The 27,995-nt window shown below is 48.4% G+C and overlaps 1 protein-coding gene across 6 annotated transcripts; it reads right to left on the reverse strand.

Moving 5' to 3' along the window:
* Positions 1-4,065: 4,065 nt before the first annotated feature.
* Positions 4,066-26,499, reverse strand: LOC123032297 (brain-specific angiogenesis inhibitor 1-associated protein 2-like). Of its 6 annotated transcripts, none has more exons than XM_044448079.1 (15): positions 26,399-26,466; positions 23,399-23,619; positions 22,972-23,047; positions 22,775-22,861; positions 20,638-20,699; positions 20,307-20,378; positions 19,181-19,318; positions 13,265-13,417; positions 11,789-11,983; positions 11,233-11,461; positions 9,833-10,034; positions 9,137-9,208; positions 8,755-8,923; positions 8,043-8,083; positions 4,066-6,344 (listed from the first exon to the last, which is right to left on the reverse strand). In XM_044448079.1, exons 2-15 carry the CDS (start codon positions 23,513-23,515, stop codon positions 6,272-6,274), a joined length of 1,686 nt encoding a protein of 561 aa, XP_044304014.1. In that variant the 5' UTR covers positions 23,516-23,619; positions 26,399-26,466; the 3' UTR covers positions 4,066-6,271. The 6 variants fall into 6 exon arrangements, with proteins under 6 accessions (XP_044304014.1, XP_044304015.1, XP_044304016.1 ...); XM_044448080.1 differs by lacking the exon at positions 26,399-26,466 and adding an exon at positions 25,901-26,031 and having other exon boundaries at positions 23,399-23,615; XM_044448081.1 differs by lacking the exon at positions 23,399-23,619 and having other exon boundaries at positions 26,399-26,499.
* Positions 26,500-27,995: the final 1,496 nt, after the last annotated feature.

Here is a 27,995-nt window from a genome sequence, read left to right on the forward strand (position 1 = left end):
CTGCGCTCAGCGTCTCAGCATGAAGCGAAACCGCCGGCACCAACTGCTGGCTGAGTTCCAGGTCAAGCCAATCTGAGAGTAATGGAGATTCCCTCGTGCGCTTCTCCTCCTCGGGAGAACAGCTTGGAAGAGCATCTCTGCTGTTATGTACAATTTCAGATCAAAAGAGTGGAGATCCTCCAGGCAGTGGGATTTGGAGCCCTGCCTCTTGGAGGAATCCCCGAGCAAATTAGGCCTACAGGCTTCCCTGTTTTAAAGCTGATCTTGTGAATCTGAGAGATCGGCGATGCATGTTCTCTGAAAATAAAGACACAGATCCTTCACTTGCCACCAAGATGCTCTTCTAGACAGCTGGGGTGCTTCCACACAGGTAGCTCCTGACACGGCTAATCAAATGACATTACGCGGTCATTGCATCTTTTCCTCCACAACAATTTTTCTGTAGAAAGGAAAAGAAGGTGGAAATGTAGCAGGAAAGCAGCATAGGCTTACAGTCGGACAATGGCGTTTTGCTTTCCTGTCCTCATAAAATTCCAGGAATGAGGCAAGGCGAACGCATACAGGACAATGCATCACTCCAGATTTGCAGACTCACTTGGGTGAAGAACGGAAAACTATTGGTGGATACAGGTGGGGAGCACCATTAGGGTGGAAAACGCTAAGAGAAGGTTCTGTGTGAAAGATAGATGGGCAGGTGGGTGGGCAGCGAGGATGGTGAAGGAATTAGCAACATGGGGACACAAGGAAATAGGAAAAGGCCTCATTTTTTTAGACGTGCAGAGCTGATAAATGGGAATTCCTCCAGTGTCACTCTGGAGGCTGGTGGTTGGGCGAGGCCATCCAGAGGCAAACCAAGTTCAAGAATGGGCCAAATTCTTTCAGACAGGCAAGCAGAAACTGGAATCAAATGTACACCGTTTAGTGGCAGGATAACGATAAAGCAGGAAGCCACGGCTGTGTCAGGGAAGTGCAGCTTGTCCTCCACCGCTCACAGTTTGAGCAATATCTTTGCAAATACATCCCAGAGTAGACAAGCAGAAGGCTAGTCTGTGACCAGCTAGACTGCAGAGAGTGCCTGTAACTGGTCAGCTAAGACAGGCAGGGAAATAGTGGCGTCCTGCCACATTGCCCATGCTCCTGACAGGCCTGTAGCCAAGACCAAGTGCCTCGTACAGAGTCCAGATGGGAACGACTGGAGAGCAAGAGAAGTCGTGGCAGCTGGCCATTGCAAAACCGTGCGCGCTCATTCTAAGCACATGCTAAAGCTGCAGTGCAAACCTCCCCCAGCCTGGAGCCCTCTAGATGTTTGGATTACTGGTCCCATCACCTCGAGCATTGGCAATGGTGGCTGGGGTTTATGGGAGTTGTGGTCCTAGCTCCCTTGTGGCGTTTTTCTGCAGTCGATACAGAGCAGCGTTTTTAATTGCATAGCCCCTGCGTTGTGCCTCACAGGGTTCGAGGACTGGCACTACCTGGGTGGCAGAGCGCATGCAGGAAGGCTCAGGAGCCAGTTCCTGTTAAAATCCAGGTGAAAGGATCAGGTGGAGGGGACAGGCAAGGCCTTCTTGCCGGAGACCCTGGGGTGGACAAATAAATGGCCCTGGCAGGAGGCAGCTTCCTAAGTGAGAATATGCTAAATTATTTTCTTCTCTGCACTAAATCTAGCATGCACCTGTGGAAAGTGAAAAAGCCCCAAACTCTTGCAGCATGTGATACATTTTCCGCTCAGGCCACCCTGTCTTCTGCCACTGCATGCCTTGACCTACCTATCCTGAGATGGCTGCCACTTGGTTATAAGAGAATAAGAACTCCTAGACAGGCATGGGTTTATATTAAACTTTATTAATATTAGAATTAGGAAGTATCAACAGGGAAATATATACAGAGCCACTGAGATCCCACCATCACCACAGTTACTTATACTAAACACAACTCTACAGGATGGTGCTTCTTACTTGCTCGCTCGCTCGCTCGCTCTCTCTCTCACACACACACACACACACACACACAATTGTCCGTCAAGAAGAGGTGAGAATTTTCCTACTCCCAGGGTGTTACGAGTCTCTTCCATTTAGAAGGACAAAAGATAACTGGCTTAGGTATATAGCCCGGGAAATCGCCATTTGGTCTGCATATGTTCATTTTTGTTCACACACACAAATATGTGAACTGGAGAAAGGAAGATGGATCCTTCCTAGTTGGGGGCTATAAATCATGTGCAAGCCAAAATGGAATTTCATTTAAGAAGCAAAAGAAGTCAGAATTCTGATTCCCCCCCCCCCAGCATGTTACAGTGAGCTGTACTTCTGCCAACTGAATGATCACCACCCTCCCAAAGCACCAAAGCAGAACATCGTTAAAGTCAAAACTTCCCATCAGTTCAACATTCAGCTGTGGGGTTGTAAAACTCCGATCTCTATGAATCCTGACACTTGAATTTGCATTGCAGACTTTCACGCAAACACACGCAGGATGCAAAAAAGGAAACCAGAATTATTTCAGCGGAAACATACAGGCAAGACACATGCACGCACAGAACACACCTGTGGTGACGGGGGTCATTTCTCTCTAGCAAAAGGCAAGAAATGCAAAAAGACAAGGTTTATCTTTTAGTATGCCCTTAAGGCTGTACTCCTATAACCACTTGTTTGGGAGTATATTTACTTTCATCTGAGTAAATATATAGGACTGTGCTGTAAGTATGGTAAAATAAGGTGTCTCTTGTTAATAAGGCACACATTTCCAGCTTCAGAGGTTTAAGATATATATCACATTCAGCGGTCGCAATCTGCTGCAAAAAAAACCCCCTGCAGCTGGTCATTTCACAGATCATCTGCAATCGTATTTCCACACTGAAATTCCACATTCATACTTCCCTCCCCACCCAACCCCAGAAGTCGACATTCCGTAAATGGCCATCCAGAGTTCCACAACAGACTGTCCCATCCCACTGGCGACAGACATCCTCTAGGGACTGTGATTTAGAGCAGCTCCAGACATTACACAGAAGTGGAGTGGGGAACAGACAGTACAGCCACGTTTCAGACATCTGCAGCGACGCTGCGAGAGAAGTGGGAGCAACACCCCCCCTTTAGAGACACGAGCTGCCCCTCCATCTGGAGTGCACACATCTTGCTACTGAGGAAATGAGCAAAGTTTCAGTGTTGGCTGTTACACCAGAAACATAAACAGAAGACACAAATGCTGTCAGCTTTCCCTTCTTCTCCAACCCCTTCTGCTTGCCATCTGTGGCCACCTTCTACGAAAATGCGATTTTGTCTTGCGAGATGCGTGCAATTCCACCACCCTGCTCTAAATCAAATGCTGATCTTCAATGCGGTTCTAGGCAAACTTAGATTATTCACCATTTCTTACTATCAGCTGCTCTTGTTCCCTTAATATCTCACGCCCATTGTAGCTAAGCTTTATACTGTCAATTGCACCCAGTCTGACCCTACAGTCAAAAGTGGGAATGCCAGAATTTTGGTAGGGAAGGGAGCTCAGTTAGTATTGCAAACAAGCAGATAAAGTGATATGGGCAACTCATTTCAGCTGCTTCCAGGTGAACAGCTCTTAGCACTATTACCAATCAAAAGACATTGTGCAACTTTCCCATCCCATCTCCTTCACAGACTTTTTTTCTGATAAGGAAAAATATGGAAGTAGTGACAGGAAAAAAAACAGGAGGAGTACAAATAGAACACATAATCTGGACCATCCCACAAATTCCAGGGCAAAGGCATGACAAAAACCTCATTGGAAAGCAGCCTCGCACAGCTGAAATGCTGGGGTTGTTGTCCTGCATTGACGAGCTTTGTCCACAAGACCAAGAAGCCCCTATGTTGTCACAACCCCAAGCCCTTCCCCACTCTGTAGGCTGTTTGAAGGCCTCCCAGTTCAGTAGGGGACTTTGCAAAAGTTGGCAACCCTCTCCATTGCTTCCATAGCAGCTTAGCTGAAAAATGTTGCAAGAGTGAAAGAAAGTCATGGATTGTTCCAGTAGCTGCCACTTCTTTTTGAACTCAACTCAAGCCAAGTTCTTGAACCAGCGAGTGAATTCGAGACTGAAGCCAGTTCAACTGTGTCACCAGGCTGTCAGGAATCCTGTAATGGCGCATCAGTGCCTGCAGGGGGCAGCACATGATGCTAAAACTAGTCCTTTCCTCAGAGGGAAACAAATATGTTTTTCTTCAGATAAAGCTTTTGCAGCTGAATTATTTTGATTTGGCTTTGACCATAATGCCTGCATTTTGGTCCCCCGAGACAAGAATGCTGTTGTTGTGTCTGTTGCAACAACCACAGCAACTGGAATTAAACTCAATTATTAAGTTTCTCAATGGTTTTGCTCTAACCTACCATCTTCTAAAACGTTCAGGAGTCCTGACCCCTGGCTCCTTGGTCTATATATCTCACTATGCTATCTGGGGACCATGGCAAAGTCTCTAAATTTCTTACAGACTGCCATATATCCTAAAATAATAAAGGCATGGTTAAATATACCACAAAAAATTAATATAAATTACAAAATGAAATGGTGAGAAAATTTTGTGGCCTGTGTTTCATTAAAGCATATTAGTGAGACGGATGTTTTCCTAGTAAAATAAAATCTGGCTGAAGAGGAGGCAGAACCCACCAGCTGTGTGGGTCACCTCAGCGGGGCTCCGGGACTGGCCTGCAGTCCACAGGAAACAGTTCCAGGACTGCTGCATTTCCAGCAAATCCAAGAATCATAAATTCCAGCTCCTTTTCTCCTGTGACCTCGTGTTGCCCTGTCACAGATAACGAAAGGCCAGTTGAAATATGCATGCCATCACTAAATTAAAGTAAGGGCGAGTGATGGAGTGCATACGTCAAACAGCTGCTGCAGCTCAAGCACCGAGGATTGTTCTATCCCCTCAATGGAGACCATTCACACGTTTGGTCCCATCAGCAAGGGCTGCTTCACACGTGTGCATGGATCGCCTGTTGATTCCAATATGAAATGAAGACTCCCATGCGTCACTGAGCCTCGTAACTGCAGATCTAGCAGGACCTGTTGCTTCAAAGGCAATGCTTTTCAGTTGAGTCATTCCACACAGTCAAGCAGCCAAGCCGTGTGATTGCTGCAGGCTGTATGTTCGGCAACCGAGCGACAAATTATCGACGCACTGCATGAAATTCACTGCATGTGTGAATCTGCCTCAAACTCAGCTTTTCTGGATTTCTCAAGTCCTCTCCACATTGACCACCTCTTACCTCTTTCTCCCAAACCGATCTTGCCTGTTCTCAACCCAGATGCCTCCAAGGCCTGCACCGTAAGGGGAGATTTGGGTAACCTGCTGTTATCACTCTCATGTAATCTCCTTGCTCACAAGAGCTGTTGCCCAGGAGATGAAAGGATTGTCCTGCCATGTGATGAAAGAACACCAGCCATCATTTGATAAGTGCAGCCACCAAGCAAGCCCCCTGGCCACCTGAACCCAGTCTAGAGAAAGTGGGGTGAATTGAGGACTTAGGAAGCCGCCTTATTCTGGATCAGACTGCTGGTCCACCTAACCCAGCAATGCTGACACTGACTGGCAGCAGCAGTTCTCTAGGGGTTCGGCAGGGCCCCTTCCTGGCCCTAGCAGGAGATGCCAGGGGTGAACCCAGGACCGAGGTCTCCATGCACAGCAGGTGTCCTACTCCTGTAGGACGCCCTCCGGTAGGCTGCTTCCATTGAAATAAAAAATTGGAATGAGGGACCCTTGACAGTCGGAATGATGGGGGCTTATTTCAAAGTACGGGGGCACAACACCCATTTAATTGAATCAGTGAAAGCTTTGCCATGGAGTTCTGAAAAGTGTCAATTACATCCCAAGGGACGGAAATTTTGTGGTGCAAGAGGCGGCTGCCAATCCCTCATTATCCACCTTCGTTTTCTCTTTCTTCCGCCTGCCCTCCAGTTCCACATCCACCCTCTTTCTTCCGCCTCTGTTCGTCCAACCGTTACGCCTCTGCCTCCATCGCCTCCACCCTCACTCCCTCCTCCGGCCTGCCCTTCCTGTCCTTTGGCTGCTGCCTTGTTCCTCCTGCAGGAGCTGAGAACTCTGCGCAGGGCGGCCTTCCTGTGGTGCGCAGGCCCAGTGGTCCAAACCTGCAGAGCCGCAGCCCAACGGGCCACGGGAGGGGGTGATGGGAAGCCAGGCCTGCCTCTGAGCTGGAAATGCTTTGTTAGGCGGGAAGGGCCACACGGTGGGGGCGAGGGAGAGACGCGGGAGCGGCCGTCTGCCTCCGCCCACCGCTGCGCCTCTCACTGGATGAGCGGAGCCGAGCGGTCATTGGTCACTGTACGCTTCAGCTTGATGTGAGCAAAAGGGTTGGTCCTGCAATGGGAAAGGAGATGTCGGAAAGAAGGAGAATGTCCATCAGCATGGCAGGAAGAAGGCCCAAGTCTTAGCGCTTTTGAAGCTGTGAGGGAGGAATTGTTACTCTGCATCTGCAGATCAGGGGGTGAGCGGCACACGACCTGCTGCCTCCCCTCAAGCATCTTTTTAAATAAAAGGAAGGAGAACAAAATGGCCCTCCATGGGTGCAGTGGAGTGGTTTGTCATGGAAGCTTGGAAGAAACTGGCGGATTTCGCTTTTTTTAAAGTTTCCCTTCCTTCCAAATTGGCCTGCAGGGTGGTTGGAAATGGCCCCTGGACCTCCTGCAGTTACCCACCGCTATGAACATTTTTTTGACTCGCCTTTCAGTGGATATCTTGGAGTGGACGCTTAAAACAAAGATAGGATACTGAGCAGCGACGGCTTCTTAAAGCCTTGCAGAAAAATGGCATCCCCCCGTCCTCAAGGAATGCAGAGATGGCATCATAACCCCCAGCCGTTGCATCTTGCTCAGACCGACTCAGACTGTCCGTGCATCTTTGGGGCACTCCTGGAAACAGGGCCTGGTTGTCCCGCTCCAAGGATGAGGGCCCCTCCCCCGCCACTCCTGCAGGAGTCTCAGGCAGCAGAATCGGCCCTTTCCCAAGCTAGTCAGCTCCTCCAGAAGGATCGAGTGGCCACACTGCAGGCCTTCTCCACCTACTGAAGGCTTCAGTTGGCTCCAGCTGCCCGCTGAGGCAGCTCTTCCCACTATTGTCCTTGTAGCAAAGAGCTCCAGCTGGCAGGACTCACCCGGAGCTATCCAGGGTCCCACTTGGTTTCTGCCTGGAATTTACTATCAGCATCTCTTACAGGCCTCAAGGCACCCTTGGAAGGGGACAGATGGCAGCAGGCAATCCTTTCTGGGGAAGGCATTCTAAACCTGGAACACCACCGCAGAGTAAGCCCATCTCCTGGTTGCCACCTATCTCGGGTCACAACGAAGGAGCACGGTTAGACCAACATTGAACTGAGGTTGGAAGCAGTCCAGCGGGGCTAGTGCTGTGGGTTTCTGTGGAATTATTAACAGAGCAATATGGACTAACTTGCTCATCTCAGCCGGCAGCTGCACAGCCGCATTTGGGTCTAGCTGCCTTCAAAGGTAGTGCCTCAGTCTATGCAGTCATTTAGTCTAAAACCAAGAAAAGCCAAGCTGAGAGGATGAAACTATAACACTGAGGACAAAATGGTCTAGCAGCACATATCGCCCGTAGTCTGGAATGCAAACAAGCATCAGTGTGACTTCTCCCCCTACAGTCTGTGGCGCCTCAATCCATTCTGTCATCTTCTAGCAATAGTGCATGCTTAAAACATGGAAGTCGCGCCCACAAGAACTGGTGGCAGCGGCCAATCTGGATGGCTTTCAAAGGGGACGGAAGAAGTGCGTAGTGGGGAAGCCTATCAGTGGCTACTAGTCCTGCCACCTATCAGAGGCAATACACCCATGTATGTCAGTTGCTGGGGAACATGGGTGGGAGAGTGCTGTTGCACTCCAGTCCTGCTCGTGGGTTTCCCTTGGACAGCTGCTTGGCCACTATGCGAAGAAATGCTGGACTGGACCGGCTCCTGGTTTGATCCGGGACTCATGCTTGGGTATGAATGAGGCCACTACTGGTTGCACCGAATGAATGAATGACTGCCAGAGTAGGGTTCCTTACCTTGAAGGAGAGGCAGTCGGACTCCCAAACTCATTTGCCAGCTGGAAAGGGAGGCAACAGAAAAGTTCAAGCACTAAAGAATCGTGTCCATCCATGCTCACCAACTCAGATATCCAGGCCCCAAGACATCGAAAATTCCTGTCTGTCGAACTGTTAAGCTTTATAGAAAAATTGTACTCAACAGGAGCCATTTTGGTTAAGAAATGGTACCTAGTGGACTTTGACCGCTAGGTGGTAGCACAGAAACACTAAGACGACGGCCGTATTCAGGAGGGCTGTATGAGCAATTGCCTTCATTTTCTCTGCAAACACAATTTGCCGGGCTCACACTTCCACAACCTGAATAAGAGTGTAATTGGCAGTCCAAGCTTGTACATTCCCAGCTTTGTGATACTGTTTGCATGAGGGGGAATGCCTCACAAAAGTAAGTATTAGACATGCATACCTTCAAGAAAAGCACATAAACACACTTCAAACAACAGAGGGAAACTGGGTACTTTGAAGTACTTAGAGAGGATCATGCAAGAGAATAATCTTGCAATCTGGTATGGGCAAGAGTTGGCTTGAGCTTCACCGTGGAACTCAGAGAACATCACCGAGTTTCAGTTTGGTTGATTTCCACATCCCTAGGTTTGGGGAGGGGGGTGGGTTCTGCCTGCCTGCCCGCCCGCCTGCCCGTCTGTCTTTTCCGCATGCCACACTTCAAACTCACCTGTGACAGGTCGGGGTTGATCATGCTGTAAGGCCGTTGGTGGGATGCAAGGGCACGAGGTGAAGGCCTGTAACGGGCACTGTCCCCTGCTTCAGGGCCGGCTGGTGGAGACCCCGCTCGGTCCAGATTTCCTGTGCTGCTGCTGTTCAGCTTGCTAAGTGGGAAGCCGCTAGCGAGAGGGAAAAGAAGGACATTTGCTGGCTGGGGATAAGATCAGTTCTAATGCAATCCACCTCTAGGGCTCCCGGTGGGGAAAGGCTGTGAAAGCACTTTCTCTTCCCCCGAGAAGGCCAGTGGAGAGTCATCCCAAGGGCTCAGGGTGTCTCTCCACAGCCTATACAATCTGCCCTCTAAGCCACGAGGCTCCTCTTTGTTGCCTTACCTGCTGAATGGTTTGTCAGCTCCCTCAGCCGTGGGGAAGGGCCGGGTGTAGGAGAAAGGAAACCAGCCTTTCCTGGAAAGGAAAGGAAAGGAAAGGAAAGGAAAGGAAAGGAAAGGAAAGGAAAGGAAAGGGGTGAGAAACAGACTCTTAAAACACATCCTCCTCCGATTCTCTCCTAGTTCCTGGTGAGAATGGTCAAGGACTAGCATTATGGTCAAGAAATGGAAGCAGGAGCAGCCAGGTCTGCTTTGCAGACCAAGTGTGGCCAAACACAGGCCCCTGGAGTTTAGGACCCTGGGAGCCTCGTGCAAGGGATCACTGGGCACGCTGGGTCCAGCGTGTGAGCCCAGGCCTCTGCCACGTACTGAGCCAGGGCTGTTGGTCCGTCCAGACCAGTATGGCTGGCAGTCGCTCTCCAGGGCTATGGAGAGAGGTCTCACCCCTCACTGCAGACTGAACCTGGGACGCTCCGCTTCTGAGCCGGGTGCTCTGCCATAATTCCTCCCCAAACTTCCAGGCCTCCTTTTCTCCACAGAGGTGGAAACACGATCCTAATCTTTGTGAGCTGCATACCTGATGCAGGCAGGTAAGGCTAAATGGCCTGGGGGGAGGGCACTTTTCACACCTTCGGTATGGGGAACCAGGGCTGCACCTGGACTAGTTTGGGGCAGAAGGGGGAGGGAGGGTCTTGCTCACATTTTGGTCGCCTCGTTTTCCCCATAATGCCAGCCGTCCCGTGCCTCAGTCACCAGCAGCAGGATGACGTCTCCCTCTTGGAAGTTAAGCAGTGTGCTGTTTTCGCCTGCTGCATGTGAGAATATTGCCTGGACCCTCCGGCGTTCGGAACGTGGGGGTAGGACCGAAAGAGGACTGATGCGGGGCAGGGTCTTGTTCTCCACTGTTGAGGCAGGAGCAGGGTTCAAGCTCAGCGCAGGAAAAAGATAAACCTCCCCAGGGGGCATCAAGTTGCTTTCTGCCTGGGGCAATATCAACTCCAGAATACATGTGGGACCCACTGCATTGCATAAACATGATTTAGGTGTGCGAATTGCTAAACTAGGGTTGCTAATGGATTCTGCCTTGGCTTTCGTTGCACTGTATTTCTGGCATGGTGTCCAGATGATTGGCTGGTAGAAGCCCTTTCAGAGTTAGATCTGGAAGAATGTTGGAGTTTTAAACAATGGTTTCTTTGGGGTCTTTTATTTCAGAAGCTGCACAAGGGGATGTCACTCTGTCCCTGCAATGGCTGTTCTTGCATGAGTTGGTGGAGCTGTGCCATTTTTTTTTAAAAAAGAAGAATGCTAATAGCTCATGGACAGGTATTGGTTCTTTTCCTGATATTCCAACATCTGGTTTTCTGAAGAACATGAGATTCAGGATAGATGAGAGAAAGAACTTCTTTGCTCAGTGCAGTCTGAAATGGTGGAATTCGCTGCCATGAAATGGAGCGAAGGCCGCCAATTTGGACAGCTTTAAAAGTGGACTGGACAAATTCATGGAGGATAAGGCTGCCAACGGCTACTGGTCCTGGTGCTCGGGCACCAGCTCTGCTGTGGGAGGCAGAGTGCTCCGGGGGGGGGGGGACCTAGTCAAGAGGGTGCTTCTGTTCCCGTGTCCTGCTGCAGACCCTCCAGCTGGCCCACGTGTGAATGGAACCCTGGCCTGGTGGAGCACAGGTGGCTCTTACAGCTGACCAGGCCCGATACACTCATGGAAGGAAACTGTCCCATTTGGCTCACCTGCTTTTAACAGGTGCTGTTAAACGGGGGGGGGGGGGCAAACTGAGCTGCAGATTGGGAGCCACAGGTGGGCTGCAGGTGGTGTGCCAGCCCCAAGTTCTCGGGGGACCCTTGGGCAAGATGGCCTCAGTGGACCCCTCCCTCTGCCTTGCCGCTAGCTGCCTTTGCCCCACACGTCCCCCTGGCCAGTGCTCCCACGTCTGCACATCGACTCCTGCCTTTCCCATCCTCAGCACGGCTGGGCCGGTGCAGAAGCAGGTGCAGTGGCGAAGGGGTGGCCCAATCCCGGGGTGGCCCCTCCGCAGGTGCCTGTCTGAGCCTCCCCGCCACACCAACCAGGCCGTGCGGGACACTCACCCAGCGTTGCCAGCCGAGTCTCCATGGACATCTTCCGCGGCATAGGCAGGGTGCAAGAATAGCTGTCGGCTGTCTTGGTCTGTGGAGGGGTCTGAGTGGTTTGGGTAGGTGGAAGACCCGAGGTGATGGTGTTGGGCTCGCTGACCGGCGCGTGGCCCAAGTCCCGGGATCCCCGCCCGCGGTGCGAGTCCCCGTTTGGCAGTGGTGTCACCTCCTGGATGGAGGTTCGCTGCAGGGGGTTTGTGAGGGATGGCATAAGGGGAGGAGAGAGAAAGCGAGGGACAGATTAGTTACCGCACAGGCACATACATGGATGCATCCTGCTGGTTCATCTTTCCTGGGCTTATGACCTTGAGGCCACCTCAAAGCCAGAAAATGCCTCGTTTGTCCTGGCTATGTGTTGGTGGGAGCTGCTATCAGGATTTATTTTCTGGCTTGGGAAATGGGCTTCACACCCCAGAAACCAGAGGACTCTCCTTGGTGGATGACAATTGCTTCTTCTCCTTCTCCCCACCATGGCTGGCTGCTCACTAGCCCTCCACAGGCAGATACTCACATGGTTTGGTCCAAGCTCCGACAGCTCTTCCACAACCTTGGAGCCAGGGAGGGCATCGGGGGTCGGCATGGGAGCCCCGCCAGAGGGGTTGTTGGCGGTGAGCTTTACCAGGGCCAGCACCCGCTCAGGTAAGCGGGTGGGCTGGGTGCATGAAGACTGCCAGATGGGCAACTTGGTGGCCAGCAGCTCCCGCACCTGCAGCAAGTTAAAGGGAGGAGAAGAAAGGTCCGTGCGCTTCATTTGATTCCTTTGGTTAACCACTTCCTTCCTCTTAAGCTTGGCAATAAAAAGTTGTACTTCGCCATTGGATCCTATTTCAGGGCCATGAAAAGCTGTGCTATACCTTGCTTTTCTCATCTTTAAGACTTCACACAATTCCAAGCCTAATTTTATGCCAGCAAGGACCAGAGAACCAAGGCTGGCCAGAGGAAACACGATCTTTGCATTTTGCACACAGGTTTTTAAAAATGCAAACAGTGTCCACTGGATTGGAGCAGTGATAGTGACTGGGAACATATCCAGGGTGGAAGGGAAGTCAGTTCAACCTTTTCTTCTCCTACTGCAGTCCTGAAGAAAATCCCTTTTCTGAAGCCGGTACTTACTCCATTTCCTTTGAGCACTGGGAGGTTTCTCCCCTTGCCCTTGCAAATATTGGCTTCAGGGAAAGGATTTTTCTTAGGACTATATTGGGTAGGAAAGGATTACATTACTTTCCCCTCTGCACCAGATATGACCCCATTAATTTGTGGTGCCCCTCAGTTCGAGGGTGCAAAAACTCAGGTGAGGAGCCAAATCTGGTTCACCAGGGACCTCTGTGTGCCCCTCAGGGTTCCCCTCACCCCACAAAAGTGGCCCTTTCTGGCCTTGCCTCCTTCCACTTAACCATTGATATTTTTTGTGGTTTCCCTGCTTTATATGCTCCTCCACACACACATGCAGCTTCCATTCTAAAAGACTGAAATGCCATCCTGAGGCTTGGTTAGTGACAGGAATAGCTTTCAGCTATAGTATTTTTATGTGTTTGGCCTCGACACATGCACTGGTTTGGATATTCCTTGAATTTGGTTATATTTATAACATTGATATCCTACCTTTCCTCCCAGGAGCCCAAGAAAGTGTGCACAGTTCCCCCACCCCAAACATACACCCTTTCTTTTCAGTGAAGGTAAGCCAAGAAAGGGTGGGTAGCCCAAGGCCCATCAGTGAATTTCAAAGCTGGGTGGGGATTTGAACCCAGAACTCCCCTGGTTTAGTCACACACTTTGAACACTACAGCACACTGGCTCAGAGGTTCTCAGAAGGATAAATCCTGCACCTGTACCAAAGTCTGTACTTCCATGGTGCAGTTGCGAAATCACAGAATGCCTGGAGCCCTTCATGTTTCCCTCTTTTGTTGAGGAAAGGGCAAGGGAACCGTGCTTTGAGGATGAAGGGAGAGAGACGCTGGGGTTTCTGCTCCGTCCTTCTGCAGCTCACCTTGGTGTGATAGTTGCTGAAGTGTTTGGAGACGGCACACTGACGATCCACCAGGAAGGAATACCGGCGCCGCTCCTCCGTCAGGGCGGCCTTGTAGCCTTCCGCCACAAACTGATCCAGTTCACTCTGCTTGGTGCTCATGATCTCTACGTACTAAAGGAAGACGAGCAAAGGCATCCAGATCATGAGGGAGTCAACTTGTTTTAATCTGATGCTCAGCCACTTCACAGCCAGAACTTCTGCACAGAACTTCATAGCTCCCCTCTCAACTGCATACGATGTGCCACATTTTTTTATTTACTGAATTTAACAAGCATATATATCATCACTCTTCAACACTGGGAACAAAAAGCAGGAGCAAGCTGGCCGGGCACTCTGCCAGCCTTTGCAGGAGCTCCTGGAAGTGTACTTCGTTCCCACTTTTCATTCTCAATGTGGGGAAAGCAAAGGATAAAGAAAACTGACGAGTCTGCTGAAGCGCCAAGTGGAAAAGCTCCAGCTGGCGCTTTAGTCGCGGACCTGATGCTGTCAAGGAACGTGGCCACAGCCTCTGACACCACACAGAGGGCCTGCGGGGTGGGGGGGACACATCTGCATTTCCCCCACATCATTTCCCCACCCCTCCTGCACAGACTCACCTGATGCCCACGCCACCATCTTTTCAGTGCCACGCTAAAATGTTTTTGCTTGTCCAACTCCTGTGTTAGCATTCTGAGCTTTTAATTATTATTAAAAGGTTGTGTTTTATCTTGGGATTTTCTGGATTTTACACCAAGCCAAAATTCTGAACATAATGAAAAGTAGCATAGTAACGTGTAAAGTAAATGAATAGTTATCATGTAGCCTCTAAATTGTTTTGTCAGAGCAATTGCATTATTTTTTTTAAAAGAACACGTAAGGCCAACAAATTGAGAATATTAAGGGCCAAAATAGATGTGGCACCATTCAACTGATTGGTAATTGCATGAATATTTCTTAAATAATAAATTAATAGCAAGCCAGGGGTTTCTAACCCAAACTGGGACCAGAACAGAAGATAAAGAAATAAAGTCTCTCTACCCCAACACCCCATGTCTAGATATACCTATTTATTTTTGTAAAAGTCACATACTTGCTAAGTACACAAATTACATCATGTCTAGTTTGGCTCTAATAAACATCCTATGTATGTTTATCCAGATGAATTTCCCACCATGTACTATGGAGCTTACTCCCAAATAAGTATCTTTCAGCCCTAATTACTTGAGATATATTCTTCAGTACTCTTAAAGCAGCCATTGCTATCTCTTACAGTGCCCTAAGTATCAAACATGTTGCAACAAGTTCTAGAACAAATATATAATACTTTTTTTAAAAAAAATCCAGTTTCATTTTGTAACTTCCCCCAATTCTGTTCTGTCCTTTCTTGATGTTTGGTGCTCTTATTTTTGTTTGAAGTAATTTCTTCCACACTCCTTGAAATCCTCTTTGTGGGGTGACTTAAAATGGCCTTTATATTCTCTTTCAGATGTTTACCAAAGGTAATTCCCACCCCCACCCCCCTCACAGTTTACTGCCTGAGTCGCTTTTCTTCCCATCTGGTCTGCAGAGGTTCATTGTCCCATCTGCAGAAATGCTTTGGGTTCCTCGTGAAGGTGCAACTTGCCCTCTAGGACCACTGGAGTTGCCAACAATCTCATACTGGAGGTCTTACTGTCAACTGGTGCTGGAAAGAGCAGCTACCCTTCCCACAAAGAAGAAAGGGAAATTGCCTGGGCCGGGGGCAAGGCAATATCATCAGTAGGCATGACCACAGTCACTGACTTGGCTAGGCCTGCAGAGGGCTCATGGCGGGGTGCTTTGGCCCTCCACCATGGAACAGTTCAGCACCCTGGCCGACTGGAAGCTTGGCAGGTTGTGCAGCTCACAGAAAACTCACTGATATAGTCACAGACTCAGAGAAATCACTAGGTTTTAAATGAGCCATGATTTACGTGTCACATTGATTTAAGCAGGTTTCTTATACGAATTATGGGCCCAACCCAGTAGAACCACGAGCATCTCTCTTAACATTAAAATGTTTTCATGCTCAAATGCATTAAGGGGAAAGAGTGTAGGCATATTAGTTTTGTCCACAAGTGCTTTTATTTATTATATTTATATCCCACCTTTCTCCCATTGGGGAACTCAGGGTGGCTACATGTGGTTCCCAGGCGGTCTCCCCTCCAAGCTCAGGCCAGCCCCAGACCTGCTTAGCTCTGACATGCTGGAGGATTCTAGTGCCTTCAGACCATACTCTCCGAAGACCCTCTTTACTCTCCCAGCAAAAGAGATCCAAGGAACCTCATTGTTCCCTGGCCAGTTTTTAGAACGCTTTGCTACTTTGTCCTGCCGCACAGCCACCTGCACTGTCCAGTTGTACATTCACAAGCACCACTGTGTGCTTGGATCTGTGTCCCATCATCCATAGGACTGAAGGCACTGGGGACACACACAAAATCCTTTTCTCCTTCTTAAGTCACCCCAATTGCTGCTACAAAAGGATGAGGAAGGTGCTCTGAAGGAATTAATTTGCATCAAGAGATGAAAGAACACCCCCCCCCTTTCTTGCCAATTTGCAGTGCCAGGGGGCAGGGGCCAATCTCATTGGATCCAGGCGACGAAGGGTTACCTCTGTACCCTCTTCCTCCTTGCCCCCTCCTTGTGGCAACTAGCCTGTGCAGGCCTTGATCCTGAAGTAATGGTTACCGTGGCAACAAGGTTGACAAAAGGGGCCTTTCCAGAGCCAACCGCCTCAGTAGCTGCCCGAATTCACAGGATGGGGGGTGAGGGGGGGAATGGTAAATAGCAGAGGCAAGACATCAGACCACAGTGAGTCAGGGAGTGCAGCGCATGGGAGAGATCCGAAGAAACCTGTGTGTGCGGTCAGTGTGTATGCATGTAGGTGTGTAACATGTAACAGCTTGGTCTTGTTGGGCTTGGATGCGAGTGAGTTGCACGCACTTTCCTCCGATGCACCTTTCCATAGGCCTGCATTTTCAAAGATTCCGTGTGTTTGGACAGAAAACCAGTATGTGGAAGCAGCACCAAGCTCATGTTGCGTACAAGTATCGTGTTTGAGCAGGGCCCTGAACATCACTGTGTATGCATACATGGCATACATGTGCGTCATGCAAGAGAGAAGTATGCACTGATCCTGCTGCATGTTTATGGGCACCTATGGAAGTGAGTCAGCATATGGGTCGGGCAGACACGGGCTGTGCGTGCATTTCTCTGCTGTTGTTGTACGCAACCCCCTCTCCAGAGATTACCTTTCCAGGCACCAAATGGCCAAAGAATGTTAAACCCTTTAAAGACATAAACTTCTTAGTGACCCCAATCCCAGTACCCAGACAGCATCCGGACAAAGCAGGCAGCCATTCCAGGCTCACACGGGACTGGGAAGAGAGCCCCGGCAGCAGCGGCAACTTCGCAATTGCCACTGTTCTCATCAGGAAACAGACGTGTTGCCAGGTTACTCCTCATTCTAAGAGGCATCATCTAGGATGCTTCCATCAGCTCCAGAATGTTTGATTGGTAAACTTTAGACACCTGGAGTTCCGAAGAATATTTTCATTCAAATAATGGTACTACAGAACTCGTATTTTTAGTGCTCCATGCAGATAGCTCCCAATTATATGTTTTCAGAATTTAAAAGAGTGTGCGCTGACAAGGCTTTTAATGTTTTGTAGCTACATAAGAAAGTAGATATTTTGCCTACCAAACAGCTGGAGGAACCACAGCTGGTTCACACATTCACAAGCATCTTGTGGCTGTTCACATTGGAGTAGGCGTGTCATGAGCAGAGCCAGCTAGAGGACCCTTCTGACTTGCTCTGCTTCTCTGTTTCTATGAGTTCCCCAGCTAAATACTGAAACTCTCCCCATAACAAAGTGTTTTAGCTGACACTGGGTGATCCAAGCACACTGTCTGTGGGGATTTGACTGTGATGGCTCATTTGCACATGCAAGCCATCTTGTCAGCTGACTCCAAGCTGGTGTCTTCCTGCTGTGCAGGATGACAATTCCCACCATCCTAAAGCTGGGCTTATGGAATTGCAATCCAACACATCAAAAGGGCAACTGCTTGGGGAAGGCGATTTCAGAGTCAAACAGCATATTAATTATGTACCATGTAGCTAATTCCTTGGCTTTGCTAATCTAATAGAAGGTCATGCCTGATTGGATTGGGACCACTGATGCCAATGGAGGTTTCTCTCAATTTTTAAGCACCAAGGAGGGAGGAAATTTGGGGAAGGGAATGTGTGGGGACAGTTTAATCCCCCCCCCCTCAATTGTACTGTGGCCCCAATCGAAATTGTGCTGATACCATCAACTAGGACCAGACTAGTTTAACATTTCTGGGCCTAAGGCACATGGTGATGGAGAAACTGTTTTGGGCACCAGCACAAAAGGTCTGCACTGCAGGTGAAAACATCCGCCTGCTACCTTCATTTCCTAAACATGCCCCCAAGTCCTCTCTATGGTTCAGAGGAGGCACAGAAAGGACAAGAGGAGCATCTGGAGGTCTTCACTCTCCTCTGAAGCATTCCCAGCTGCCAATAAGAGATGTCCTTACCTCAAAAGAATAAAGATACAGAAGGTGGGAGGGGCACCTTGGCAGCCATCAACCACAAAGTCCTGGGGCTCACTGGGGCTGATGGGCGCCACATTGTCTACCACTGAACCAGGATGACAGGAGGCTCCTTTGCATGGAGTCAAGCCATTGGTCTGTCTAGCTCAGTATCACCTACACTGATTGGTGATAGCTTCCCCAGAGTTCAGACAAGAAGGTTTTTTCTAGCCCCCACTGGAGAAGCTGGGGATACACCTGGAACCTTCTACCTGGAAAGCAGCTGTTCCAACACTGAGCTACCTTGCCTCCCTAGTTTAAAAAATGAGAACATGATTGCTAAATGGTAACGCAGTAAACGCAGTCCCGCCCCTTGAGATTGGCAGCAGAGGCCCTCCTCCGGGAACCTTCCGTGAGAGACATTAGGAAGCAAAGTACCTGGAGGAGGGCTTTCTCTGCGGTGGCGCCCCATCCGTGGAATGCGCTCCCCAGAGAGGTCCACCTGGCACTGTCGTTATTTGTTTTTTGGCGCCAGGCTAAGACCTTTCTATTCAAACAATATTTTAACAATGTTTAATATTTATAAGTTTTAATTGGGCGGCCGGGGTGTTTCCGGGTTTTAATTGTATTTGTATTGTATTTGTTTATTTCTGTGAGCCATCCCGAGGCTATATAGCAGGGGGACGGCATACAAAAACTTTAAATAAATAAAGGGGGAGTGGCCATACAGCACATTGCTAGAGAGCCTGCTGGCTGGACTGGGACATGGAGGTCTGGTCTCTCATCCCTGCTCAGCCATGAAGCTCACTGGGTGACTTTGGGCCAGGATCAAATGGATCAGAGAATGAGATAACTGTATGCTGCTTTGAGTTCCTTGCAAAAGGAAAACGGGTGGGGAATAAATGCAAATATATAGACAAATATATAAGATTGCAAGTGCAGTCCTGCACATGGTGGAGAACAGGGCTTGGGAAAGTAAAAGCAAACACTGCTGCTTGAAACGAGACTTTCAACCAGGGCTGATGGTCTTTACTAGGCCAGACGGATCATTTGTTCAACTCACCAGCTTTCCCTGTTATCTTATATTTACATTTTATGAATACACTTACTGGACTTGCGGAAAGAAGGGGGAAGGGACAGAGAGCCTGGCTGAACCATCCCCTGCCCAGATAGCTTGTCCTGGAATTCCATATGTCCGTTTCGGGCAGGACGTGACTCTATTCCCTTTGGGAGCATGTAATGTTCCCATTGTTTTCTGAAACACTTCCGCTTGTGGGGGCTGGGCCTGGCACTGCTTCCCCCCACTCTCTCTCTCTTCAAACTCACCTGCACCTCACGGTCCCCATATTTCTGTGGGTTTTTGCTGTTCTGGCATTTCTTGCGTAATTTCTTCAGCTCCGCCTGACACTTTTCGATCGACTCTGCTTTGGCACGGTGTTCAACCTGGTATTTCTTTAAGGTGGCCTAAAGTGGGGGGGGGGGGGGAGAGAGGGAGAGAGAGAGAGAGATGGGGGTGCCTGACAGACTGGCCAGGTCAGCTTTGAAAGACCAGGATCCTTCATGGTTCCCCCTTTATCTTATTCCATGTAAAAATACAGACCTGTCCCCTCAGTTACTGTGGAGGTTTTCAGTCCTTCTGGGTGAAAAAGGTAATGAGACAGATGTATGCTGACATGAAGAAGAGCTGGAAAATATATCAGGGCAGATCCTTCTGAAATCAGTATGGGCATAATGACTGAATTACTGGGTTCACTGTTGGCTGGCCCTGGCCCAGACACTAACTCTGGCTGCATGGAAGGGAAATTTTGGCTTGATGGAAACAGTGCAGAGGAGTGAGGAGAATGGGCTTTGTGAACAAGTGCACAAACTCCTTCATTTGTTCAAAGGCTCCAGCTATCCCTGCACCTCATCTTCCTTGGGTGATTGTTCTGAAGGAAAAGCATAAAAGATCCCTCACAAGCTGTTCTGGGCTGAACAGAATTACCCGCCGTGTCTTACGTCCCTCACTTACTATACTCTTGTGTGATTCCTGCCTCAATGGCACCCTCTGTTTGGGGAAAATTTGTTATCTCTCCCACATGGTCTGCTAGAAGGAATGGAAATGGAGATAAACAGAGATGGAACCAGTGCTTAATTCTAAAGAAAACAGGTGCTTCTAGGACACATCTTTTGAGAAGCCATGCTATTTGCCATCGAAATGCTAAGTGGGGTGATAGGCTGCATGGTGAGGGAAAGGCACTCCAGACATGCTCAAGGGTAGTTTGTTTCACTATTTTTACTTCACAAATTACAGGGTATGGATAGATTCTGCACTGATCCCAACAAAAGATTAAGCTCTGGGGAAAACATTGCAAAAGGAGAATGAGGAGAAAGTAAAGGATGGACACACAAAGGCAGTGGCTGAACAAATGTGAAATCACAATGGGAGGGTTTGGCTGTATCTTTCTCTTACCATCAGGTACTTGATGTCCAGTTCCAGTTTATGTTCCAGCTGGGACAACAGCTCTGAATGGAAAAGCTTCAGCTGGGACCAGGTGACAGAGAAGCAGGAAGGGAAAGGAAGAGTCAGCACGACAGTGGCCGGGGCTACGCCTTCCCTCCCAAGACTTAGCTGTCCCAAGAGTAGCTGCAGGACATGCTGGACCACCAGGACAGGTGGGCTTGCAGGTCTGACCTGCAGCAGCGGGAGGAGGGGGAGAGGAGGCAGCTCCAAGCAGGCCTGCTTCTCTACGCCAGGCAGGCCTGACACCAGGGAAGTGGGCTCGTGGCTTGCAGATACTTACCGTCTCCTCCAGCTGGACTTGGATCTGCCTGTGGACTTCAGCCATCTGGAACAATGTGTCACCTGTAGGCCAAGGTGATGGAAGGGTTAATATATCTCAGGCATTCCCAAGACTATGAAAAGGTCTTTTGTCCCTGTTGTCTCTCCCAGAATAATCTCCTTTCAGGTTAATTCCTTTGCAGGAGCTGCCCAAGGAACACTGACCAGTTAATTGGAGCCAAAATCCCAGCAAAATGCACGCATGGAACACACTCTTCCAATCCCTGCAAAACTTAGGCAGCAAGCACACAGCTTTTGCCTTGGGCATGCAGTATGCCTACTCTACACAGAGAAAGCATCTATTTGAGCACATGGGGAATGCACCTAGAGTACTTCTCTTCCAATCCTCCATGGAAGAAATTCACATCCATATTGCCCAAATAGCCAAGAAGGCCTTAAGGAGAAATGTATATATTAAGGAAATGCATCTCTTGCCTATTGGTTATAAGACCACCAAGGTTTACAACATACTTAAAAGCAAATTCAGTGAATGTATACAATATAATCACATTGCAATACAAAAGAACTAAGAGTTTAAAGTGCAATAACAACCTTGGAGCAACACAGACACCATTTGTGACAGCTGGGAGATAAAAGTTAACTTTCCGAAAGCCTAGTAGTGTAAAAATATCTCAACCATTCACATACCAAATGTTAAAAGAGAAGGAGCTAATAGCAACCTCTGAGGAAGGGGATTCTGCAATCTCGCCAAGAAGGACCTGTCCAGTGTCCCGACCTGCCATGCCTTGGGATGCAAAGGGAGCACCGGTCGCAGCCGCTGATGGCAATCATAGCCAGCAAGCAGAGCCATGTGAGAGAAGACAGTGCTTTAAAGCAGCTCGCCTCAAACCGTTCAGACACCAAAAACATACTTCAGAGTTTCACAGTTGTTATCTGAACACTGCAGTCCATTTAGTGCTGCAAGACGCAAACTGATTGAGAAAACAACTGAAGCATGGATGGGGTCATTCCCTTTTGCTCGTCTCTTTTTCTGAGTGCTCCGCTTTCTTGCCTCTTTCCTGACCAGGGGACTGTGAGGGAAAGGACTGTTCTGAAGGGCTAGCTTACAGAGATCTTTCAAAATTAGTCTGAAGGACGCAGGTTGCTCACCCCTAAGGATGGATGCCTGGCTTACTTGTGCAGGTGACTGAATCAGGTGAAAGGACTGTACTGCTGCAGTTGGCAGGTGGCATCTTTGAAGAGGCTTCCCTATATGAAGGATTCCCAAGAAAGAAAGGCAGGGGAAATAAGCTAGATTTGTTGTGGTGAGCTGCTTTTTTTCTTTTTCCCTTTCCTCTTTTTGCTATTTTGCTCTTTTGGCAGGTGTTGTCTTTACATCTGGGTCATTTAAAACTGGATTCTAGCTGTATTTGGAAATGGTATTACTCTGCTTCATCAAACATAAGATTCTTACTGCATCATTTGCTGTGTGAATGGTCCGTTGGTTAATAGGGGGCCCAGTTTTAATCAACTGTGACTTAAGGGCATATTTGTTTGTTTTGAAATCTGTCTGGGTTCTGGCATTGACACTGGGAATGAAAAAAGGAAATATTAAAGGTGGTCTTCAAATAATAAGCACTCAGTTTTGCTCATGCCTAACATGGAAACCAGTTCAAAGTCCCAATTCAAGTCTAAACAGCTGTGACATGGCGGCTTTCCTGTGGCTGGATCCTGAGATACCCCAATTATGCCTGAAAGGCAGAATTGCATGAGGTCACTAGAATCACATGGTAGGCTTTGTCACATCAGTACCAGTGGCTCAAGCATAATACACAGGCCTGCATGCTAAAGCCCTCCAAAACGTCCTATTCATGACAGCCCTGCTCAGCTCTTGTAAATTCAAGCCTGTGGTTCTTTGGAAGCAGCACATACACAAGCGACCAATTCTGTGTGATTCCAATGCAATTCTGTGCTCTTATACCTTGCATTGTGGGTTAAGATTCACCTGCCTGCCTCATCCAAGATGCTCACAAAATCACTAACACCTCTCTGCAAATGCGGCGGTTTCCTAACACCTCTCTGCAAATGCACTCTTGTGTACAAGATATCCTTACATCCTTCACTTCTGAACAAGCAACAGATCAAATCAAGACACTTACCCAGCTCCTTGGATCCTTGGCTGTCACTGGCCAACTCCCCAAGTTTCACTAAGGCATCAAAATAACCCTTGGCAGCCACTGTAACTCCTGCATGGAGGGGCACGGAAGAAACAGGCCACTAAATAATGAACTCTTCACACCATTGTTGTAGAAAGGGAAATAAAGAGGTCAAGAGCTGGACTGGGGTACTCCATTACCTGAGAGTGCTTTTTGATAGTTTTTCCCCATAGTAACAAAATTCCTTAGACTGGGGTTGAACTGGTCCAGAATGGCCTAGTGGTAAGGGAGAAGAAAATGAACAAATGAACCAATTTTTCTTTTCCTAACTCAGTCCAGACAAAGCTGAGTGTATTAGCATCCCCTTTAGGGAGATGGGGACTTGCACTTAACTTCCCCCATGAAATCAATAGGAATGAACAAGCCATAAATTCTGGCAGTTGAGCAACTGCCTCTACATTATCTGGACTTTTTTGAAAGAAAGTTCAGTTACAACAAAGACCTTCAAAAAATCAACAAATTTCTGCCACAATTACTTCCTTAATCTTCAGGGTGCCTGAAGATGCTGCTGTTTTTGCTGCTAATGAGTTCAGGAGAGGTTTAACTATTCTGACATTGGTATTCCACCTTTTTCCCTCCTGCAAGGAGCCCAAGATGACTTAGATGGTCTTCCTCCTCTTGGGTCTTCCTGAATCTCCAGTTCTCAGCCGTGCATCCCAGCCACTGCACTACACTGGTTCTCATGAAGTGATTCCTTCTGGCTCTTCCTCTTGTGGCACACCAGCTCCGCTACCCAGCGAGTAGGTGGAAGCAGGGAAAGGGGAAGGTGTGAAGTGATGGCAGTCTAGCTGGACAAACAAGGGACAGTCGGATCAGTGTTCCCAGGGTGTGAAATGAAGGCAGTGGGACAGATAAATATTTGGACAGGTGGGGATGTGGTGGGGGAAGATGCGTCGATGGACTGGAACATGCAGCACAATGCACAGAGGGGAACTCTGGGTGCTACAGAGTTGCGGGGACTAATGCGTGGCAGAACAAAGTGAGCAAAGAGGGCCGGTTGCAGGATGCCGTGGCCCTTGGGCACAACGTGTCTGTGCCACGGCGTGTTCCTGGCTCTCCAGCTAGGGCTTGGCAAAGAGAAAGCAGGCTAGTAGAGCTGCTCCAGTGCCACCCAGTAGTTCTGCATCTAGCACTGGGACTGGGGCAGCATCAGGGATCAGGGGTTGGGCCAACTCAGGCCTGCAGGCCCTGGCAAGTACCCAGGCATGCTGTCCTTCGAGGCCAGGTCTTCTGGGAGAGTCCTGGGGTGACAGAACAGACTGCACCACCTCAAACGCTGTGTGCTCACCCTTTGAAATCTGCCTCATGCACAATAGGTGGTAAAATCTAAGACAGCAGGGAGAAAGGCACTCCTTAGGATGCCAGCTTTCTACTTGCAAAGGGATTTTTTTTAAAGGAAAAAACAGTGCAAGGGAACTTTTAGAAATAATCCTACAGTCTGAGACAGTCATGCCCTGCTTGCTACCTCAGAAGTCTGCCGCTTCATTCTTGCCTCACTCTGTGGCATGTAAAGATCTAGGTTGCTGTTTCATCACAAATATAGTATTAAAACCTTTTCAAATTAACCATATTTACATCTGTAAAAATATTAATATTATGAACAGGAAAGTTGAGCAGCATGTATGGAAGAGCCTGAAATGGCTTGGTGTGTTGTGGTCATTAGGTTGTTGGGATATTTATTTATTTATTTATTTATTTTTATGGTTTACAACAAGCAACAGATAAAATGGCCCAGCATCCAGTAATTCAATAACATAGAACCACATCAAAAACAATTAAACATTAAAATAACAGGAAAATAAAAAGGTGTTTACCTGGCACCAAAAAGAAAAAAGTGTTGGTGCCAGGCAAACCTCTCTAGGGAGCATATTCCATAATCAGGGTGCCACTGCAGAGAAGGCCCTCCAAGTAACCTCATGGAATGGAATATGACAGGGAAGACCCAAATTCAAACCCCCTTAGTCATTAAACTCACTGGGTCAATGGGCCATTCCCTTTCTTTCAGCCTAGCCTACCTTACAGGGTTGTTGCAAGCTTGTAAACCATCCTGAGCTCCTTGGAGGATAAAAATGTTAGCAGCAACCACACACAGATGAGTGTGAGTTTGCATCTCAGAGTGCTCCAAACATCCCCAGGCACAACCAGTGCAACTGCCAGGATTCACAGACCTCAAAGTAGTTGAGTTTACCCACCCCACCCCACCCCACCCCACGGCTTCTTAACCACAACAAGAGGACGGCCCCTTCGGCATCTGCTTTAACAGCTGTCAGATGTGTCTCCGTTGAGCTAAGGCAGCAAAGAGCGCAGAACACAGGAACCCTGGCCGATGTGCGTGTTTCCTCTCCGGATAAGAACAGAATATCCCATCCAGTTGGAGTCAAGATGTTTAGGGAATGGTCTCTACACGTTTCAGGGTCAGGGTGGGGAAAGAAAGGGTTAAGTTTCCCCCTTCATCTCCCACCCAAGTACATTGAGGGTGAGATCTGGCATGGGATATGCTTCATTTCCATAAGTGGAAGGGGGAGGGTTTGAAAAACACATGCATACTAAACCAGACACACACCACCCAAAGCTTCCAGCTTTATCAGAAACAAATCAGACAAGAGGGAAACCTGCAAATTTCATTCAAAGCAGCGAACCCAGAGGAGAAACTGGCTCCATCTCTCTTAATTGTTAATTGTGGCTCTTCCAAGGAAGGAACTGAAGCAAGAACCTTTGATGAACTTTCTCCAAGTTTTTCTAGCTACAAGTCCAAAAGCTCTGCTGAGCATCTAACAAAATGCAGGGCAAAGATAAATAAACATTTTTAAGTACATGTTGCCACTTTTCTCCTTATAAATTGTGCAAACCACAGAATGTGACTGAAAGAGGAGTAGAAAGTCCTTTAAAACCCACATAATTCCTGTCATTTGGATTAGAGTATTTTGAATGAGGTGAGGTTTGGGGGGAGGGTTGTATTGAACTAGATCCTAGCATTAATGGTGTTACTTTCTCAAATCAGGGAAACTGTACTCGTGCAAAGGCTGGGGATGCAAAAGGAAGGGGCAGGTGAAAGGGGTTTGTACGAACCGTCTTTCCCACTTGTCTCTCCTCCTTTCCACGCTGCCTCGTTTCCCCTTCCCTGAACTCATCCCCCGCCAGCCCTCGACAGATCTTTCCGAGGGGAACAAAAGGCGGGTGAGAGCAACCAGAAAGCAAAGAGGTGGTGATGGAGAGTGTATGGCAGGAATCAGTAGGGTTGGGGCGGAGGAAGGGAAAAACGGAAACAGAAAGCAGGGAGGGGAGCAGCGAGGGAGGAACAGAAGTTGAGAGGGAAAAGAAGAAAAATGCACACATGGACATTCTCTCTCTCTCTCTCTCTCTATATATATATATAGAGAGAGAGAGAGAGAGAGAGAAGGAAGCAGGGGTGGCGGTGGGAGAGCAGAAGGTGAAATAAACAGAAGGGGAAAGACATATTGAGGAGTGGAAGGAAATCTGGAGAAAGAAGGCGGCGGTGGAAGAGAGAAGGGCGAGAGAGGATGGAGCCGGGAAGTGGCGGAACGAGGCTCGCGAAGTCAGGCTCACCCGGTAGACGTTCTCCGTGAGCCGGTTTACCTCCTCCGAGCGGGACATGATGCCGGGGCAGTAAGCGCGGTGGGGCCTGGTCGGGGCGTGTTAGAAAGGGGGTGGGGTTGGGGGGCCCAGGGGGAGGGTCTTGCAGCGGGGGAAGCAGGAGGAGGGGAGACGGAGCCAGATTAGCGAGGGAGGAAAAGGCTGCGAAAGGCCAAAGCGGCTGGATCCTCAGCCGACAGACCACACGCAGGCAGATACCTTGCTGTCGTGAGATGGGGGAAGACGCGGCAGGCTCTCGCCAAATGGCTAAAATGGGACATTAAAACATAGTACATATAACTCTAGAGGAACACTGTCTGTTACTGCCAAATATTGGGAAATCTAAGCTCTGGAATCTGAAACGTCTTTTTTTCCTGGTGGTGAGAGCAATCTGGTGAGTCCCTGGAGTTTAAAAGTTGGTCAACATTCAGATTGTGCATCTTCCCTTTAGTGAATCTTTTTCCAAATTACGCATTTAGGAGGTTCTTGGTTGTAGAGATTTCAGCCAAACCAGAAACAAACAAACAGAGGTGTAAAAATTCAGAACTTAAGAAGCTGATGGTTCTTTAAGCCATGTTGGCTTTAATTCTCATCCACACCAGCTGCCTCTCCAGAGTTCTTCTGCTGCAAAAGCAAATAGGCTTAAAATTCACACATTATTCCCGAAGCCCAAAATCTTCCCCTATAACGTGCCGAACTGTACATGGAGCAGCCTTTGAAGATGGTTTATAAACTAGAGATGGTGCAGGCTGCAGCCATAGCAGTGTTGTTGGAGGGAAGGTGATATGATCCTATAGTATCTATAGGCCCCGGCTATATTGGCTCCCAGCATGTTTTTGATCCCAGCTGAAAGTGCTGGTTTTGACTTTAATGTTTTAAACAGGTTGGGATGAAATTCCTTGTACCACTTCGCCTATATCAGCCTGCAAAGATCCTGAAGAGATCTTTGTAAGATCCTGAAGATCTGTAAGATCCTGAAGAGAGACCGTTCTTACTTGCCTGCCAGTGAGGGCAGTGGGGAATTACTGCACAAGACAGGGCCTTCTCTGCAGTGGCCCCACTAATCTAGAATACATTGCCACTTGGGGGCACCATGTCCCCTCACTGAAGACTATTAAGAAGGTCCTGAAAATATATTTTATTCAGAACTTCTCCTGATATGTTTGCTGTTGTGGCTGGTTTTATTGCTATTTAGTTGAGTTCTTACTGTTTTCCTTCTGTTTTTATCATTGTTATTACCACATTGATTTTTATTGTGCATTTTGGAAGGACTCTGCTGCCTTGAAAGATGTCCAGGAAATATTTAAGTAGAACAATCATCCAAAAATTAAATTTTGCTCTGTTCAACATGGTCAGACAAAGCTGTACTTATTGTTAGAATTTCTTTAATCAAGAGGCGTTTCTAGTCAGTATTACATTTATGTGAAAAATTCCCATAGTTCTACTGAGAGGGACAGAGAGAATATACTTGGATTTACATGGGGCCAATCCTACCACAGTGCAGAGTGAAGTTGATGCCTCAGGCTCCAGGGTCAGGAAGAGGTGACAAATTCTTAGCTGTATGTTTTGT

Source organism: Varanus komodoensis, unplaced genomic scaffold, assembly GCF_004798865.1.
Source record: "Varanus komodoensis strain SLA01 unplaced genomic scaffold, ASM479886v1 scaffold53, whole genome shotgun sequence".
Classification (NCBI taxonomy): Eukaryota; Metazoa; Chordata; class Lepidosauria; order Squamata; family Varanidae; genus Varanus; species Varanus komodoensis.

Coding starts and splice junctions, on each gene's coding strand:
- LOC123032297 (XM_044448078.1), bottom strand. CDS start 26,173: ATGTCCATGTGTGCATTTTTCTTCTTTTCCCTCTCAACTTCTGTTCCT. Junction 20,379..20,637: donor AAGTCCAGCTGGAGGAGACG/GTAAGTATCTGC, acceptor ACCTGGTCCCAG/CTGAAGCTTTTCCATTCAGA. Junction 8,924..9,136: donor GCTGACAAACCATTCAGCAG/GTAAGGCAACAA, acceptor CCCTCTCGCTAG/CGGCTTCCCACTTAGCAAGC.